General features: G+C 52.3%; 5 protein-coding genes across 5 annotated transcripts; 4 read left to right on the top strand and 1 right to left on the bottom strand.

Moving 5' to 3' along the window:
- Positions 1–3770: 3770 nt before the first annotated feature.
- Positions 3771–5586, top strand: CC84DRAFT_1182763 (C6 zinc finger domain-containing protein; the record flags this gene model as incomplete). The annotated part of the gene is made up of 2 exons (XM_018180645.1): positions 3771–4981; positions 5031–5586. The coding sequence occupies 2 exons, from the start codon at positions 3771–3773 to the stop codon at positions 5584–5586; spliced, it is 1767 nt and encodes a 588-aa protein (XP_018042319.1).
- A 643-nt stretch (positions 5587–6229) lies between these two features.
- CC84DRAFT_62598 (uncharacterized protein) lies at positions 6230–7975 on the top strand. Its single transcript, XM_018186933.1, has 2 exons — positions 6230–6732; positions 6788–7975. Exons 1-2 carry the CDS (start codon positions 6569–6571, stop codon positions 7848–7850), a joined length of 1227 nt encoding a protein of 408 aa, XP_018042318.1. The 5' UTR covers positions 6230–6568; the 3' UTR covers positions 7851–7975.
- Positions 7976–13058: 5083 nt separating this feature from the next.
- CC84DRAFT_1254315 (uncharacterized protein) lies at positions 13059–14498 on the top strand (the record flags this gene model as incomplete). Its single annotated transcript, XM_018184450.1, has 2 exons — positions 13059–13221; positions 13358–14498. The coding sequence occupies 2 exons, from the start codon at positions 13059–13061 to the stop codon at positions 14287–14289; spliced, it is 1095 nt and encodes a 364-aa protein (XP_018042317.1). The 3' UTR covers positions 14290–14498.
- A 3-nt stretch (positions 14499–14501) lies between these two features.
- On the top strand, positions 14502–15701 carry CC84DRAFT_62467 (uncharacterized protein). The gene has a single exon (XM_018186931.1). It carries the CDS (start codon positions 14715–14717, stop codon positions 15453–15455), a length of 741 nt encoding a protein of 246 aa, XP_018042316.1. The 5' UTR covers positions 14502–14714; the 3' UTR covers positions 15456–15701.
- A 28-nt stretch (positions 15702–15729) lies between these two features.
- On the bottom strand, positions 15730–16754 carry CC84DRAFT_1182761 (uncharacterized protein; the record flags this gene model as incomplete). The annotated part of the gene is made up of 4 exons (XM_018180644.1): positions 15730–15832; positions 15885–15966; positions 16017–16388; positions 16460–16754. 4 exons carry the CDS (start codon positions 16752–16754, stop codon positions 15730–15732), a joined length of 852 nt encoding a protein of 283 aa, XP_018042315.1.
- Positions 16755–16879: the final 125 nt, after the last annotated feature.

The following is a 16879-nucleotide window of genomic DNA, read 5'->3' as shown; positions in this document are numbered from 1 at the left end:
GATTTGAAAGGGGCTTGACGTTGTTAGGCAGCAACTCTAAATATTGAAACAATAGTATCATAACCTTTACTCGCGAAGAACCTGTGCTATTGAATACGAGAGTTGTCTTTGGGCCGCACTGTGCATTCATCACAGCTGCATTGTGCAGGAGTCACGCACAAGGATCGCATACCTCATCTGAGCGTACTGACTCTCCACTTCTGAGTTCCTCATTGCACAACCAAACAACAACTACGACCACATATTTAAAACTCTTGTGGTGATCTGAAGTCGGAGCATGTATGATGAGTGGATCGTGATCAATCACTGTGCGCTGCGGGATACGGACTCCAAGGCGAGCCCGATTGTAAATAGAGTGCATGCACGTTATGACCGCATGGTATGGAATTGATTGGATCTTCGGATGACCCCGGACCTGAGGAGACGAGCCCCAGTGCACAACGCATGCACAGGGAGATATTAATGCCCACTGAGCCGACGCCAAATGCCCGCGATCTCAATCGATTATCGCCAACATTATCGAGACGGTTCGAAGTCAAAACTGTTGGCCGCTGCATCTGAAGGCTGAACAAATGTAACCCGATTTCCGGTGCACGTTGTCTGGCGAGGAAATGCATGAGTCGTACCACGGACGAACGCGGTTGAGAAGATTGACTGGGTCTCTTCGAATTCTCGCATGCAAGACGACGTGACACGGCAGATACGGTATGCGCGTCGCGCTCACAGAGTCTAGAAATACGGGCTTCTGGAACAATTTAATATAGGGAAGCGCCAATGTGTAAGAAACTGCGCCTGAGAATTTGACTTAGGTCACTCGATTTTCTTCTTTGTCCCCTCGATCGCGATCCGGGGACATCCTGGATTTTGCCGAAGCATCCGAGAGCTCACAACTCATGCCCAGAAGGTTGCGCAGAAGTGTAAATGGACGCGCCCGAGGATGTTTGACAATGTCACCCAATACCTTTTCACACGGGTTGTCTCTCCTATGCAAGACGTAACTGTGTCTATAGATGTCGACATGCCATTTGTCGCCACCATCGGGTGTAGGCAAAATACAAAGCCACCTACGGCAATGGGCAAGGCGGTCTTAGTGCATTCCTTTGCAGATCCTTGCCCCATAAAAATGATGCGCTGTCAACAAAGGACACCCCAGGATATAATTCCACAAATCACGAACATGGCATCCGGCCCCACGAAGAATAGCGACGAGGACGGTCTTCGTGGAGAATTCCTCACGCGAATATTGGATGTTCCAGCTTCGGAATATCCCTGCAAACAATAATACCGGGGATGGTCCTTGAAGGGCACAATCCCCAGTTTATCCTACAACGCAGGCGCGCAATTATGCACATGCGCAAGCAATCATGCGGGGTGGTCCAGTCAACTCACGGTAGGGAAGAACCTCGTCGCAATTCTTACCGCTACTTTTCTTTCGTCTTTCGTTGTCCCGCACTTGAGCTGTTCGCTCAGGCTTCGCGGTCAGGGATCTATTTGCGCAATACGATCTCGGAGGGAACGTCGGATGGACCTAGCGCCATGTGCAATATTTATTTCTCCACAGCTGGCGGCAGCGCAGCTATGGAATCACCTGGTGGGGAGGCCTTACTTTAAAATTTCCTTTCTCGCACATATGTTGAGGTCTTGCTGTTCTGGTTCAAGCACGGCTTCAGGCTACGGCCGTGTGCTGCCTTCTGGTGTGAGGCAGCGCTCTTCTTGTTTGCCTCATGGAGCCATTGCTTTCATCGAATGCAAAACCCGCACGAGGCTGCTATGCTAGGGGACAAGCGCCAGTGCTGTATTTCCCTCCGCGCTTCCAGTGCGTTCTTTGCTATACTGAAATTCACAGAACGACTCTGAGATTGCCCCTGTGTGGTATTCCCATGCCAATAAACCTTTTCGATTTTTCATAATCGGCCCCTTCGAGTCATGTCAATTGATACAGCCAGGAAAGGAGATCATAACATGTACCCGCTTTCTTCGTACCCTCTCTGCGTCTTGTTACCCGATCTGCATCGTCATTTTACTCCCAGCACTACTTTATCCAGCAGTCTTTTTCTTTTACTCCCGTAGATTATCCCGAGCTAGACACACTACCTTAGTGGCATGGACAAGTAACTTTCGCCTCGCATTGGTTTCGCGCTTGACGTACATATACATAGCCCCGGTACTCGAATCCCAGATTTCATCGGCAGTTAGCTTGAGATCAATCAGTGTATATCAACTGAGATCAGAGAGACATAGTTGATCACTCGATATTCCGAGGAAATCGAGGCTTCGAAGAATCGAGTATCCGTGGATCTCGCCACACACTTCCTGCCAGCTCCTCGGGCGTAGGGTTCTTTGGCCACATGCCTCAATGCATCATACAACCTCAACGAAGATCTGATCGCCCATAGATATCTGCGGGGCGAGGACCCACTCCCCATACCCCACCTCGCATCGCCCGTGGATCGTACCATTAACCCGTCTTCCCATTCTAAAGCCACGCTCCGTATCGATGCTCATGAAACATTGGCATTACGTTCGATTGCTCTTACTCTAATAAAAACATCCGGGCATATGACATTCGAAGCATCTGCATCATACGCAGACCTGTAGCAATCAACTTTTCCTTCTTTGCCTTTCGCGTACTTTGACGAGCCGCGGCCGACCGGAAAATATAATATCGATGGGGCGCCAATATTCAACATGTTCAAAGAATTTAAAGAAATGATTCATTTACACTTGCTGAGAAGACTGCCCAGCCGCAATTGCTATGCTTTCACGGGAACTATCCTCCTACATTATGATGTGTGAAATAGAGTGTCCGGATTAACTCGCATAGTCTGGACACAAGCTTGGGATAAATTTCGTTGCTGAAGATTAAAATTTGAGAAGCTGATTCGGGAGATTCAAAGCCTTGGCTGATCATCTTCTGTTTGAATATTATTCAATCGTGTTGCCAGTACACTGAAAGGCTGAATGCATGCATGTATTCATCAGCTTTCCATCTGGCGATCTACGCAGAAGGGAGACGCTTTGATAGGTTCTTTGTTTCATTCCTTTGGTACGTCAACGTTGGTTGTGATGTAGGTTAATGTCCTTCGCAAAGGAGTGATGTATGTGGTATCAAAAAGCTCGGAGCGTTAATGACTCGAGAAAACGCTATTCCCATATTCGCCTAGTACGCCGTTAGCGCTTTCCCTCCCGAAGCCGGCGAGCCTCAACATCACAACCCAGTCATCGCTCACGACAGCTTCCTTGCAACCGCCTGTGTCTGTTAATACACTAATATGTCATGACCAAGCGATCCATCGACGCGTCTGCTCCATTCGGTCTCCATTCGCCTGCACGTGCACAGCGGGCTGATTCGAGTCACGGCGAAGATGACGGAGATGGCTCGGCCACGAAGAAGCCACGAACTTTCATGGCCACTTTGGTAAGTGTAAACCATGCAGGATAAACGTTTTCTAGAGAATCGAACTATGTATGGACACTTAGCACAAGATTGTATAGCTAACAAGATCAGGCTTGCGACATTTGCAGAGCGCGAAAAACACGATGTGACGAAGATCGCCCCAAATGTGGTTATTGTAGGACCATGAACATCGAATGCGTATACCAAGCACCTCGCCCTACCAAGTATGTTGCCTAGAGCAGATCTGTGAGTGCTCATGTACTTTGACGCTTTCCATACTCACGGGCAGCGTGAAGCGCATTGCATTCAAGATTTTGGCCTGTCCTACATGTAATACAGTATTCTTACAGCCGTTCACAGGAAAGATCAGTCGATGACAGTTGCCATAAATGCAATCAGACGGCTGGAGGCAAAAGTCGAAGATCTTACTACAGCGATCAATTCCAACAACGCTGCGCCGCCGCCGCCACCACCTCCTGCTCCGCAGGACTACAGGTCCCCGTTTGCCAACTCCCAGCCAAGCCCTGGATCAAACGCTCTATCTTACCCACTCTCGCATCATGAACGAGGAATACTGGACGTTTCTTCCCCACTTACCACTGAAACGCCTGGCAAAGCCTCAAACGCTGCCACTGAGGCACATGGTGCGATCAAATTGTCTTTCAGCCAGCATGGCGTGGCTTCATGGCCCGCTATTGCGGATCTACTCCCAGCAGAATTCCTTGCGGCTCGCAATGCACTTCCCCGGGATTACATCGTAAACATCGAGACTCATAGACCACCGCTACCTATTCATATCGACATTCCAGCAGAGTACAGTAGTAACTTCTGGCTGACAAGACTTCCATTATCGGTCATCAAAGGTCTAGCCGATGCTTACTTTGCGGTCTTTCATCGTAACACTCCTGTTCTTGATAGATTCCAATTTTTCTCCACAACGCTTCAGGGCGCGCTGGAAAGCAACTTCGGATACGATGTTGAAACGTGCCTCGTGCTGATAGTTCTGGCGCTTGGATGTCTGTCAGTGAGAACCTACGAGGAAGGAGACTTTGCCTTGCCGTCACGCACATCCTCACCTACGACCGGCTTCGTCCGACCTGAATGGCATGAAGTGGTGACAGACGATCCACCCGGCCTTAAGTTCTTCAACGAAGCCCGACAACGGATTGGCTTTCTCATGAACCAGAATGACCTACCCATTGGCCAGTTCTATATGCTTTGTACATTGTACTACGCCCAGACGCTACGCCCGATTGATTCATGGACGATGGTCAATCGCGCAGCCTTGTGTTGCATAAGCGTGCTGTCGCGAGAGGAATCGATCGACTTCGATGACTGGGAGGGCGACATGCTTTCAAGATTGTTCTGGAATACACTCATGTACGAAACCATCATCACTCAAGAGCTTAGTCTCCCTATGAGCGGGCTACTGGACTACGAAGCAGATATACCCATCCCAAGGTTTACTTCCTACCCTCGGCCTAAGACATCCATCTCAGGATTGCTTTCTGATGAGGAAGACTCCTTCTTCAACTTCCACTTCCTTGCGCAAGCTGCTCACCGCATCATTCTCACTCGTGTTCGGCACGTATACCAAGCTATGAGCCTTCTACCATTGCTAATAGACGTCTAGACATAATCTGTATACCTTTGCGGAGAAAGAAGGTTACCCAAGCCCGAACCTGACTGCTGAGATGCATCATCAGCTTGAACAGTGGCGCTCGAACTTGCCGCCATCGCTACAGTTCACGGACAATGAGAATGCTGATGATTCTCCTAGCCCCGCGCATGTCATTGCGAAAGCTATGTTGCGTAGTCGCTACCGCGTAGCAAAATTCCACATTGGACGGCCTTTCTTATACAAGGCTCTCCATGCTCCAGAATACACCAACCGTAGTGAATACGACGAGGTCCGAAAAGGATTGGAGGGTGCAATGTACTGGCCAACCACAATGGGTTTATGCGTTCAAATGAAAGCTGCCTTGCCTATCAAATTTGGTTGGTGTTCTCAGTGTTTTGGACAGATTCTGCTTTTTACTGCAGTTGCGCGATCGCCAAATCCTGACTTGCGAGCAACACTACCTGAAGGATGGGAGGAATGGGTGCGCATCATGATGGCATTGATCGAAAGCTGCGCGCAGGAGAGTCCGGGGATCACGAAGGATTACGAATTGTTGCGCTTACTGTAAGGTCTGGCAACCAAATTACTACTGGGATTGAGAAAAATATTACGCTTCCTGGGGAATCACAAACTGAGCCTGCAGCGAATTCAGCCTTAAGCGCAGCCTCGAGCGAAGCGGCATTACCGGCACATTCGCACGTCCACACATGTGAAGTGACAGCTGTTGGTCCCCAATGACTTGTGACAACACTAGGTGCCACGTACCAGACAGACGGAAGTAACCAGCGGTTGACCCTGCATCACCTACCCGGATCAGCGACGTCTCTGAAACTACAAGGTTGACAGCGATGACCACAAGGTGGAGCAGCGTGTACGGTGATAGCAGATGCACGAAAACGACTGGGCCGCGCAGTGCCTGACGTAACCCCCTGGTCGCAGCAACCGGACGAAAACGAAGGATTCGATGGCGCAGGATCGCTCGCTTAATTGTGAGATTCAACTGCCGCATATCGCATGTGCAGGGCACTGGACCCCATGTTATTGCCTTTATATCGCACACAAACACAAAGTGTCCATCACCAATCTCCCTATGTTGCGCGATGCTGTCCAATGCGGTATGCGATCTGCCGCAAAGGGTCATTTGCATGCGGGGACCGTTGCGCGGTGCGGCTGTGGCTCAAGGCTAGTCGCCGGGGCGTCTGAGCGAGCGCCCTCCGACGCGCCTTGAGCTTAGCTGAGCCTGCCGACGCGGCTCCGCCATACTCAACTGCTGATTCTCCAGATCTACACCTCGCTCGTTCTCTTCTTGTGTTGTTTCTCTTCTACTGCTACCTATTTTGTTGTTGGGTTTCTGATTGCGCGTTCCGCCTTCGTCCGCAGCTCCTTCCGCGCAGCCAGGGCATTCCGCGCAGCCAGGGCATTCCGCGCAGCCAGGGCATTCCCCAAGCCACGTTCACATCTGGCCGAACGACACAGAAGCCGACCTCATCCGTCCCCTAGGAACCGCTACCCAGCCCTCGGATCCGCGCCACCATTCCTTTACGCATGCCATGTCTGCGAACACCAACTATGCCTACACCTCGCTAGCCAACATAGCCTCCGGGCCTCATGCGCGATGGCGACGCATCCTTCTGATCGCCTTGATCCCGATGCTGTGCGCCTTCGTCTATATCGCACTTGAACCAAGTGCGATACCTTCGTATAAGGGCTCGCAGTACGTTTTATATAGCTCTATGTCCTGAATAGCTCAGAACCTAACTACGCACCAGGTACCCTTACCAGCACAATGTATCCATCCCCGATGGCGATACGTCCATGGCTGCCGTTATCAAAGCCCTCTACGAGCCGATATTACACCCGGTCGCCGCCGCAAATTTTACCGACGACGAAGGACAGGTGTACCGCCTGCACGGCGAACCGCGCTTCAAGCAAAAATTGGGGAAGAAGGTCTTGGTTCTGGACATTGATAGCCGGCCTTTGAATAAGCCGGGCCAGCTCATGGATGATGAGCTTGTGTGGAAGGGCGGGGAAGGCATTCGAGCCTTATCAGCCGGCATGCTGAGCCACTATACCTATGCCATGATCCACGGTTACGACTACAAGTTCGTACGCGCTCCCGACTACGAGGACCGCTGGGGTACCTGGGTCAAGGTACCTGTGATGAAGGAGGCCCTAAAGACTCACGACTACATTCTTTTCATGGACTCGGACGTTATGCTCCACTTTCCGCACCTTCCGCTCGAGTGGCTACTCAACTACTGGAACCTGACCAAGGAGACCCTCATCATGATGTCGCTCGACCCCGACGAGCCGCAGAACTACGACTCACGAGGCAATCGCTACCTCAACACCGGCTTCGTCATTGCGCAGCAGAGCGAACGCACGCAGGAGATGTTCAAAGTGTGGGCCGAGTGCCCTGATGAAGGACGCTACCAGGGCTGCGCGAAGTGGAAGCTCGAGATGTTTCACGAGCAGGCCGCGTTCGGCAACTACGTCCGCTACGACTTCGACCGCCCCGAGGACGTGAAAGTACTGCCCTGCGTAGAGGCGAATGGCGCGCCCGAAGCCGAGAATCGCGGTGGCTGCAAAGGAACCTTTGTGCGCCACTACTGGGTGAATAAGGGCCTTGTCTCGAAAGCGCTCAGCGACCAAGTCATGCAGTACTTTGTACCGAGATTGCACCAACTCTATCACAAATCCGGCGGAGACCACGTAGTCAATGCTAAGGGCAACTACCGACTGCAAGGCGCCGAGATGATCGAGCTGACCAACGAAGAAAAGCAGGCGCTGAAGAACGACGAGGGCAAGAACCAAAAGGATGAGGGCTGGTGAAAAAGATTTGCGACTTAGATACCCGGACTTGTCCTCAATTTCTTGATTGGCGTTGGCGGCTGCATCGCATTGGCGTTTCTTTTGGATATAAACCTTTTGGCTGTTGCGACTCTACCTCCCTGCGACTTCTTTTCCGAACCTGCCGACCTCTTACAGACCTACACCGCATTCGCTGCTGCGCACACACAAGACACTCATATGGACACCGGCTGATTCTACTATTGTACGATACATACTGGATTGGGGAATAATGGAAGGCGTTACGGTGTTACGGCATTGGATACAGCGTCTCTGGGTGCTCCTGGGCTGGAGTTGTCAGAGAATCGCTCCGCGCGAACATTTGGAATCTAGTGTACTTTACGTTGTAGACAGGAGAAACAAACACGAGCGAAGACCGAGTGTTGCAGTTCAATCTACGTTACTATCGATCCTATTCGGACCGAGTTCTCATGGACTTCTGAGGATCGCGACAATCGTTATAATTCAGCTGCTAAATCAGGAAACTCTGAATAAGCCAACTCCCCTGACGATCGCCTCACTATGGCTATATAATTTAGTTAGAATCACAGTAATACAACTTCAGTGAACCTTCAATATTTTCCATTGCACGATACCTACGGTCCTAAAATCGTCACACCGAGGCTTCTGTAGCAATCTTCTCCTGTGAGATTCGCCGAGAAATGTGGTCGAATATTAAGCTCGAAGCGAACCCAAAGTGTCATAGGTTAAGTGACTTTAGGAATCTAAAGTGAAGTTCAAAAATCCAAGATTCTTTTCCAGACTCGGATGTAGTATACGCATGCCTCGGGGGAGCTCGAAGGCCGCATCTCAGCTTCCTCGTCGCGTTCCGGAGTTTCAGCCGTTAAGAATGGGTTACTCAAGCTACTGTGAGTGTCTAGAGTCTGAACATGACACTTTTTCAGGTGTCCATGATCATGTGTGAGTAAGCTTGGCACACTGAAGAGAGCAGAGCTGACCCCAAACTATGCTGTGTGCAGCTTCCATAATGCCTGCTATGTTTGTGAATTTAAACCCAAATGCAAAAGCCGGCCAAGCAGTAGCGAATCCGTGATACGCACTCTTAATTCACTAAGACAACGTTGATTCAATTCATGGCAAGCTCCGTTCAGTCACTGAGCAGATTCACGTTGGTCATCTGCGCCAAATGTTAGGATTCGCTGAACCGACTCTTGTATGAGACCCTTCAGACAATGCGCAATCTTACACGTCTCATTGTCTCGCCTTTACTCATGTTTCAACCTTTGTTTAATTTTGTTGTACTCGTGACAAAGCGCACATTGCTATGTGTAGCATATCGCCTTCCTTCAAGTCGCCGTTCCTTAAAGCCTTTCCTCCGTGAACAGGCCCTCAGGCCCCAGGCGCAGCCTCAGATGCGAACGCCGACCCACACTCAGCTTAATTCCTGAAGAGCCTTGTCATAATCCCGATAACGATAATCTGAACAAGCCGTTACCACCAATTCCCAAGAAACCTTTGCCAGAAATGCAGGATTCGGAAATGTACGCGAAGCAGCCGGGGTCCAAGAGGAACTCTGCTCTCTTAAACATCCGTTATCGTGAGTCTTGCATGGGTCGAATATCCCCGGTGTTCGAGGAGCCGAAATCCGAAGGACAGCCAACCACGGTCGAGAGCAGTTGGAGTCCCGACACGACAAAGAAGAAGAAACTAAGTTGTTATGTGTAACTTGGGGTCGTTTCGAAGTTTCGGGCTTTTACGATGTGACGGACAGCTACAGCGAGCTCTTTTGTTTGTGTGAGCCACAAGTTTCCGGGATCATATCGTCCTGACAGCAGTGCGATGACTATTGCGTGAAAACTGAGGGTGACTGTGCGACCAAACGCCAACTAATTATATCGGCCATGTTCACACTGTTGACAAACTCAAATCAGATATACTTTTCTTCGAGCTGCACAATCGTATTCGTTGAGCATCATCTTCACGAAGCCCGGCCTTGAGAACTCCAAACACATTTGTCTGCCGACGTGTCTTCATCAGAAAAAAGAAAAAAAAAAGAAGCCTCTCTCAATTGACCAACGCGATGATTGCGGACATGGTGGGGATTCTAGAGACTCCCGCTCTGATGCCCGTGATTACAACCTAATACCACCAGCGCCACGGAATCATACAAGGAACATAATCTACTACGAAGAGCGCGAAAAACTGGGTGGCAAGTGTGCAGTCATGTGAAAGTCTACAAAAGGTCTTTGTTCAGTACCTGCCTTCGCGGTGTTCCAAAAAGAAAACATGGCCTTTTCTCACTGTACGGTAGACAATGCTCTTAACAATGCATCCAGTCCAGTCGATCATGTGCATAAAAGCTGCTCAGCAATCTTTGAGGTAACCTCGTAGAAACAGTTGAGCAAACGAGATGACGCGTAATCCCAACATGAGCGCGCATGCGTCAAAGAACTTTTCGCGTTCGCATCTGCGCCCTCATACGCAACATGAAGCGCAAACACAGCAGGGCAATGACTTTAGAGTGGAGGCGATTGCAGACCGCCCTCGTCAGACGGTCAACCTCCGCGATCCATCGCAACTGCGCCAGGGAGGTCCTCCGCTTGCTCCATATCGACGTCCACAACCAACGTACTCGCTCTTCCCGCAGGAACGGGCTTCAAAGCGGGATGCTCAGTTCAGAGCGGACATGATGGCGCTGCAAGTCAAGCAAACCGTCAATCTCCGCGCAACGCTGCCTCAGCCCCCGCCAGTTGAGCCCAAGTACCTCGGCCTAAAGAAGCTGCAGAAGAGGACGGTTGAAAAGGAGGAGGCTAGTTGCTGCATCGTGATGTAAGTTTATCGGTCGAGGTAGGTTGCAGATCACAAGCCTGCTCTAGCTCGTGGCCGGCAGTTTCGGTACCTGCAGTAGTGTGGCTTTCACTAGCGTTAGTTGGTTCTAATGCACGATCTAGTGTGGGCTGGAATGTTGAGGAGCCTGCATGAGTGTACTAACGTCAATAGCGTCGACAGCGTCAAGAATAGAAGTAATATATTGAAGCCAAAGAACGTGTGCTCCATGAATCGTGACTGGAGTTCGGTTATAGAGTTTCAGGTTTTGGTTATAGAGTTTCAAGTTGTGGAAATTTGAAGAGTACTACAGAGTGGGCTCAGCCCGCCGTTAGTATTGCGTTGTTTGTTGTAGTGTGTGGAAGACAGCGGGCAGTGGGGTCGACATTTCCGCTGCCATGGTAAGGGGAAGACTGACCTGGAGGGCGATCCTCGCAGAAGGTATAATCAACCCTCGAACTCTGGACACTGTTCACCGTGAGCAAAACCGCATCATTGACACCAGTGTATGTCGAACGCTCAGAAGCGAGAGGATGTTCAGAATGCCCTGTCTTCCATTTACCCACATCTCACATCACAACCGCAAATGCTATTTCTTTTCTGCCTCTCCACACCACGGTGCATCTGATCGGTACTTGATGTTGAACGTTTCCCTACTCATGGTAGGGGCGATGCTGAATGGCTCTGCGTTTACCGCGCCGCGAGTGGGAGAACTGAGCCATCGGGGCTACTGCTCTGAACAATCCGTGTGACCGAAACACCGAAGTAGTCTTTGAACCCTCAATTTGCTTGACCACCGCGTTGATAGTTCTAAGACAATCGGTGATTACCGCATCGCAGAACGCCACTTCTAAACCGATCGCTGCTCAAACAGCACGGAAATGTTCCATGACTTTGTGCAGTGCTTCCAAGACGAGGTAGACGTTACTTCAACATCCATTCGTCTATGCTACTCCTTACACTCGCAAGATACGACAACTGCACCTACGAAGTTGGAACCACCTATAGAAAGTTCACTGTCCGGTGTAACAGCGACTTCTACGGCGGCGATAGCGGAAACGCGACACGCAATGAGCCCTTCTCGAGCTGCATCACCCGCTGCGGGTTGGATTGTGCTGCCGTAAGCTGGAAACGCAACCGGAATTTTGATGATCTGGGGACATGCTACCTCAAGGGTTTTCTCACCGCTGCTATCTGCAGCGACACAGTCAGTGCTTAATCTTCTGGGGATACACAGCGTCATTGCACATGCTAGTGTGTCTCTCAGGAGCTTACTATAAACCTTATGCGAATTGAGAATGGATTGGTCCAACTTCTTATCTATCGTTCTTCCAATGTCTGCAATTAAAGTCCTGTTCGTTGGCCATACTAACGTTCGATGAAGTGACACCGTAAAAGGAATGAATAGCGCCACATCACTCCATCACAGTAGCTAGATAGCATCACTGCCACGCCAGCGCATGCGCCTACGTATGAAAATTTGTGTGATTCCACCTACATCGTTCTGACCTCTCACCCCTATTTGCACACTGCTCCTGTCCTTCAGAGCCGCTATTATCGATTACCGTTACTCAGAAATATATTCGCCTCGGACAGAAACTACCAAAGATGTGCCTTCTAAAATCTCGTAGGCATAGAGAGCCCGAGCACATTCCCATATACGTTCCCATCAGCGCGCCAGCCCAGGGCGTCCATCAGCGCAGCCATCGCGGAAGGAAATATAATCGATCCCAGGACAACATTTGCAGATACATATCTGGCTACAATACTGCAGATAAAAGCACCCGTCGAAGAGCTAACAAACGAGTTATGGAATGGAACGATGTATTCAGCGGGGGCCAGGTCGAGTGAAGCTACCAGAGGTAGTGGCCAGGGAGCGACATTTAGTGAGAAAAAGCTTGCTGGATCTGTATCAGATATGTTTTCAAGTTACCGGTAGGTTGAAATTGTACAATTTAGTTGATGTGTCAATGCCCGCCCGCAATCGTACACAGGCACTGAACGATGCCGTTTCGCGCACATTTGAATTCTTAACATGCACTCTGCCACGTTGTAGCAGTTGCTGATGGTGACGCCCGTTCAGCTTTACGGAGTGAGGTTAAAAAACTTGACTTGCCATAGCAACGGGCCGGGGCACTCAACGGCTCTATCTTCACTGGCAGCCCAACCACCGTTCAGCTTCTGCGCCTTTCAAAGTCTTTCCTGCCCCAAAATACTTCTGACACGAGCTTTTAGCACCTGCAAATTAAGCACTCCAAGTGCGGACCTGACCAAAGACAGCATCCCAATCTGCCTCCCACTCGTCGACTGGTCGCAACAAGCCAGAGCATCCAAGCTATGATAAAACACCTCGGACCATACACACCCTCGCACTCGCCAAAGCGTCCAGTAAGCTCATACAGCATGAGTTCTACTATCCGGCGCGTAACTCCGTCGCCCGACTCCCTCTCCGAGGCCCTCTCCCAAGGCTACGCCACGCATTCGACGCCCTGCCACCACACACGCACGCAGTCCCTAAACCATCGCCGACTTCGAAGTGTAGAAGACGGAACGCTGGTGTCAGGTAGTAAGTCCAAGACCGAGTGTACCCCGCGATACGCCCGATTAGGCAGTTGCGCGAACGACCTACATCGAACGCATAACCACCACTTCAGATGCATAACAGCACTGCACATGTCCCGAAGCTAACTGCACACTGCAAGTACAACAAGCCGAGCATGACGACGACGCCCAAGGCCACGTGTCCCGCACGCGCTCCGTGAATTCACCTAGTGACCATCGTCCAAGTCCAAATCGCAGCCGACGCATAACACCCTCGCGCATCCCCGTCCCAGCACCTGGACGCAGCAAAGCCGTGGGCCACCTCAAGCGTAGAAAGGCCGGCCGGTTTTCACCCCCCAAGCTGGGCGCTCCGCGCCAGCACCGCACGCTGCTGTCTTCCAGCCTCGCGACTCCAGGCGCGCAGGTCGTCGCAGCGGCAAGCGAGAGCCACGCTGCGTGCGCACGTCTCGCGATGCCAGCAGCTCCCACGCGGGTGCAACCTCCAGTGCCAGGACCGGTGCCAGGACCAGAGGATGAGAGAGCGCGGCTGCGCGAGTTCACGCTCTTTCCGACCGAGGACCCGTTTGCGCCGCATGTCCAGAGCCAGAGCCAGGCTCACTCGCCCGTCTCGCAGCACGCAGCGGCTATCGCTCTCGATCCCACGAGACCCGCTCCCCGGCGCGAGAACGACTACTTCACGCACGGAAGGACGTACTACGAGCACGAGCCCGACTCAATATCACCCCTTCCGACCACTCCGCCCCAGCCACTGTGGAAGAAGCAACCCCAGTGTGTCGGCCCGGACGTGCCATCCCCTTCGCGCCCGCTCACGGCGGCAACGTCGCCGCAGAAACCGCAGCTGCCGCGGCATGGCTCGGCGCGCAGCGTGGCGAGCACGTTCTCGACGCCGGGGCGGGACGAGATGGAGAGAAAGAGGGGAATTGCGGATGAGGGGCCGTTCAAGGGTGCGATGGGGGTGCAGGAGCTGGCGGAGCGGAGGAGGATGGTGAGTGAGGGGAAGAGGGCTGAGGAGAATTCCCAGAAGGGGAATGAAAGGGGAAAGGGGGGAATGTGCAGGTGTGTCGTCATGTGATGACGAGGATGGAGGGATCTGGGATAGGGTTGAAGTGCGATTGAGTACGTCGGATCTGCAGTTGCGGCATAGCGATTGGAGTTTGGGATTTGAGGCCAGGGCCGGCCAACAAGTTTGGCTGGGTTCACAGCATAGCATGGACGCTGGAGGAAACGTGAAGGTCGAAGACTAGAAGGTTCAAGAAATTCTTGTTAGCATTTGTGTTGAGTTCACAGCTGATCAGCTCTTTGCTCACATCACATGGCCAACAGAAACATTTGCTACCTTTGGTATAATGTCTTCATTCCCTTCAGACCAGATACTCTACTGCAGGTACTCCTCCGGAGTCCTATGCTCTAGTACATCTCGCAATAATTTTTTTTCAACTGCTCAAAAAGGAAAGAACAGATATATCAAATGCGTCAAAGCACACTTGAAAGCAGTCAATGTCAGCTCTTGGCATTCCGCATTCACCTTGCCCAAGCGCCGTGCCTACATGTCCCCGCCGAGAGCTTTCGGCCCTGCAAGCAGTCCCGAGCAAAACGCTCAAGGTGAACACAGCCATCCGCGCGTCCACCACCCCAATTGCGAGCGACCACCACCGTCCAGCCGTTCAAACGTCCATTTCCACACCACCAAAAAATATCCCGTCACCCGCCATGTCCGGCCGCCCCTCGACCGCCCCACCCGTAATGCTGAGAGACTCCATCAACAACTGCCAGCGATTGTCCGCTACCCTCCTGCCCGACGACTGGGACGACACTACACCATCTGCGATCCAGCGCCGCGAGAGCGGCACACTGGCCGCGAGTTCAGTCCGGAATCGCTCGACTCGTGGCGTGACGAGTGCGCCGGCAGCTGCACCTAGCCAGGACAACCCCAAACCAGAGCGGTACTACCAGTCGAAGGAGGAGACATCAAGTCCTGCCACGACATCCGAGAGCCAGGCTGCGCAGCCCCCGACACTGACGCCTGCAAGCGCACCCTCATTCCCGCGTAGAGCGATGAGCGATTCACCGTATCCGGTACCAAGTCTACCCAGGACTACTCTAGTACCGATGCCCATTTCACCATCGGACGACATTGCATCAGCACGCCCGGTCCTCCGCGTCGCTTCCAATCCGAGCAGGGAACGGCTGCTAAGTCCATCCTCAAGGACCTTCAGCCACGCCAACGGTGTGCATTGACCGAGCCCACTGCGAAATATGTCGATGCCTGGGGAGGAAGAGAGTGAGATTGAGCTGTTGCCGGGGGGACTGCCGCGCGCGATTTACGAATTACCTGGACCGAGAGATGAGAATATGGGAGGGAGATGGAAGTGGGGATGCTGTGGGCGAAGGAAGTGAAGAGGAACTGGGCTTGACTTGATAAAGTATGAGAGGATTGGAGTTTAGAGTTGGGGAAAAGGACGAAGGGAAAGAGATTGATTAGATGGCAAGATGTCTGGCGTTGGTTTATGCTTCAGTTTTGCTTCTTCTCATCCTGTACCGCGGCGTCCAAGCCCGCGAGGATGTCCGAGCCAAAGGTTACGGTCATGTACGCTGGGAAAATGACCCAGAGGCCGCTATCGCGTGTCAGCAATGCCCTCACAACAATGTCCAACAGGCGATACTTACTTCATAACGCCGTAGAACAGAAACAGCGTGAACCAGTCGTTGTGCGCCGTGTTCTTGAACCCGGTGTAGTACTCGACCAAGTCTATCTCGTCAGTATTGCACCTTTGAATTATTATCAAAAGGGTAACTCACAGTACAGTATCGTCTTGCTCAAGGTCATCACACTCGCCGTAAACCCTATGATAAGCGCGGTATTCCCCTTAATCCCCCTGACCCTCACACCACCGCTCGCCCAGCCCTTGACCCCACTCCCAATCTGCACGCCGCTTCCGCCCGCGGCCTTGACGCCGTGGTTGTACACTATCATGATGTACAGCCCGTAAAGGATAGTTTCAATGACATTGACGGCGCCCTGCCCGCCGCCAAAGCCGTCTTTTAGGTCCCAGCCTGGCTGCCCGTAGACGTAATCGATGGCGGCGTAGATCTCGTAGGGTTTCCAGAAGGGCCATTGGAGGAAGCCGCCGGCCATGGTGTGCGGGCGGAGGAGGATGTAGAGGGAGTCCCCTGGTGTGTATCAGCACGCATCGTTTCCATTGAACCCGGTCTCCGAGCAGCAAAAGGGGATTGAGACGTACAGATGACAAGTGGGATCGACACGGCGATCCACGCCAGCGTCACATTGCTCGCGGTGTGGCTCCATGCGCCCTTCCCCCTCCCCCCATCGCCACTGATGGCCGTGAACCCGTTCTGCGCCGTCTCCGCCACGCGCTCCTGCACGCTTCTTCCCACGACTGCACTCGGGCCCGCGCGACTGGGCGACGAAGCGGAGGCCGTGGGCGCCGGCGTCGAGGTGCGCGACTTGCGCGGCGACTTTGTGGGCGAGGCCTCGGGCGGCGGGAACGTGGTGGGGTGGTTGCGCGTGGACACCATTGTATAGTCGCGGGGTATGTCTCTCTTCGTGGTAGGACACAGGCGGGGGCTTTGCGCGAGGTGCGGAATACGAGAGACTGTGGGCCCTGGGATGTGCACGACAAAGTGCGCGATTGTTGTTACCA

Source organism: Paraphaeosphaeria sporulosa (genome assembly GCF_001642045.1).
Source record: "Paraphaeosphaeria sporulosa strain AP3s5-JAC2a unplaced genomic scaffold CC84scaffold_1, whole genome shotgun sequence".
Lineage (NCBI taxonomy): Eukaryota > Fungi > Ascomycota > Dothideomycetes > Pleosporales > Didymosphaeriaceae > Paraphaeosphaeria > Paraphaeosphaeria sporulosa.
The sequence above is the reverse complement of the archived record's forward strand: the minus strand, read 5'-3'. Positions and strand labels throughout refer to the sequence as shown.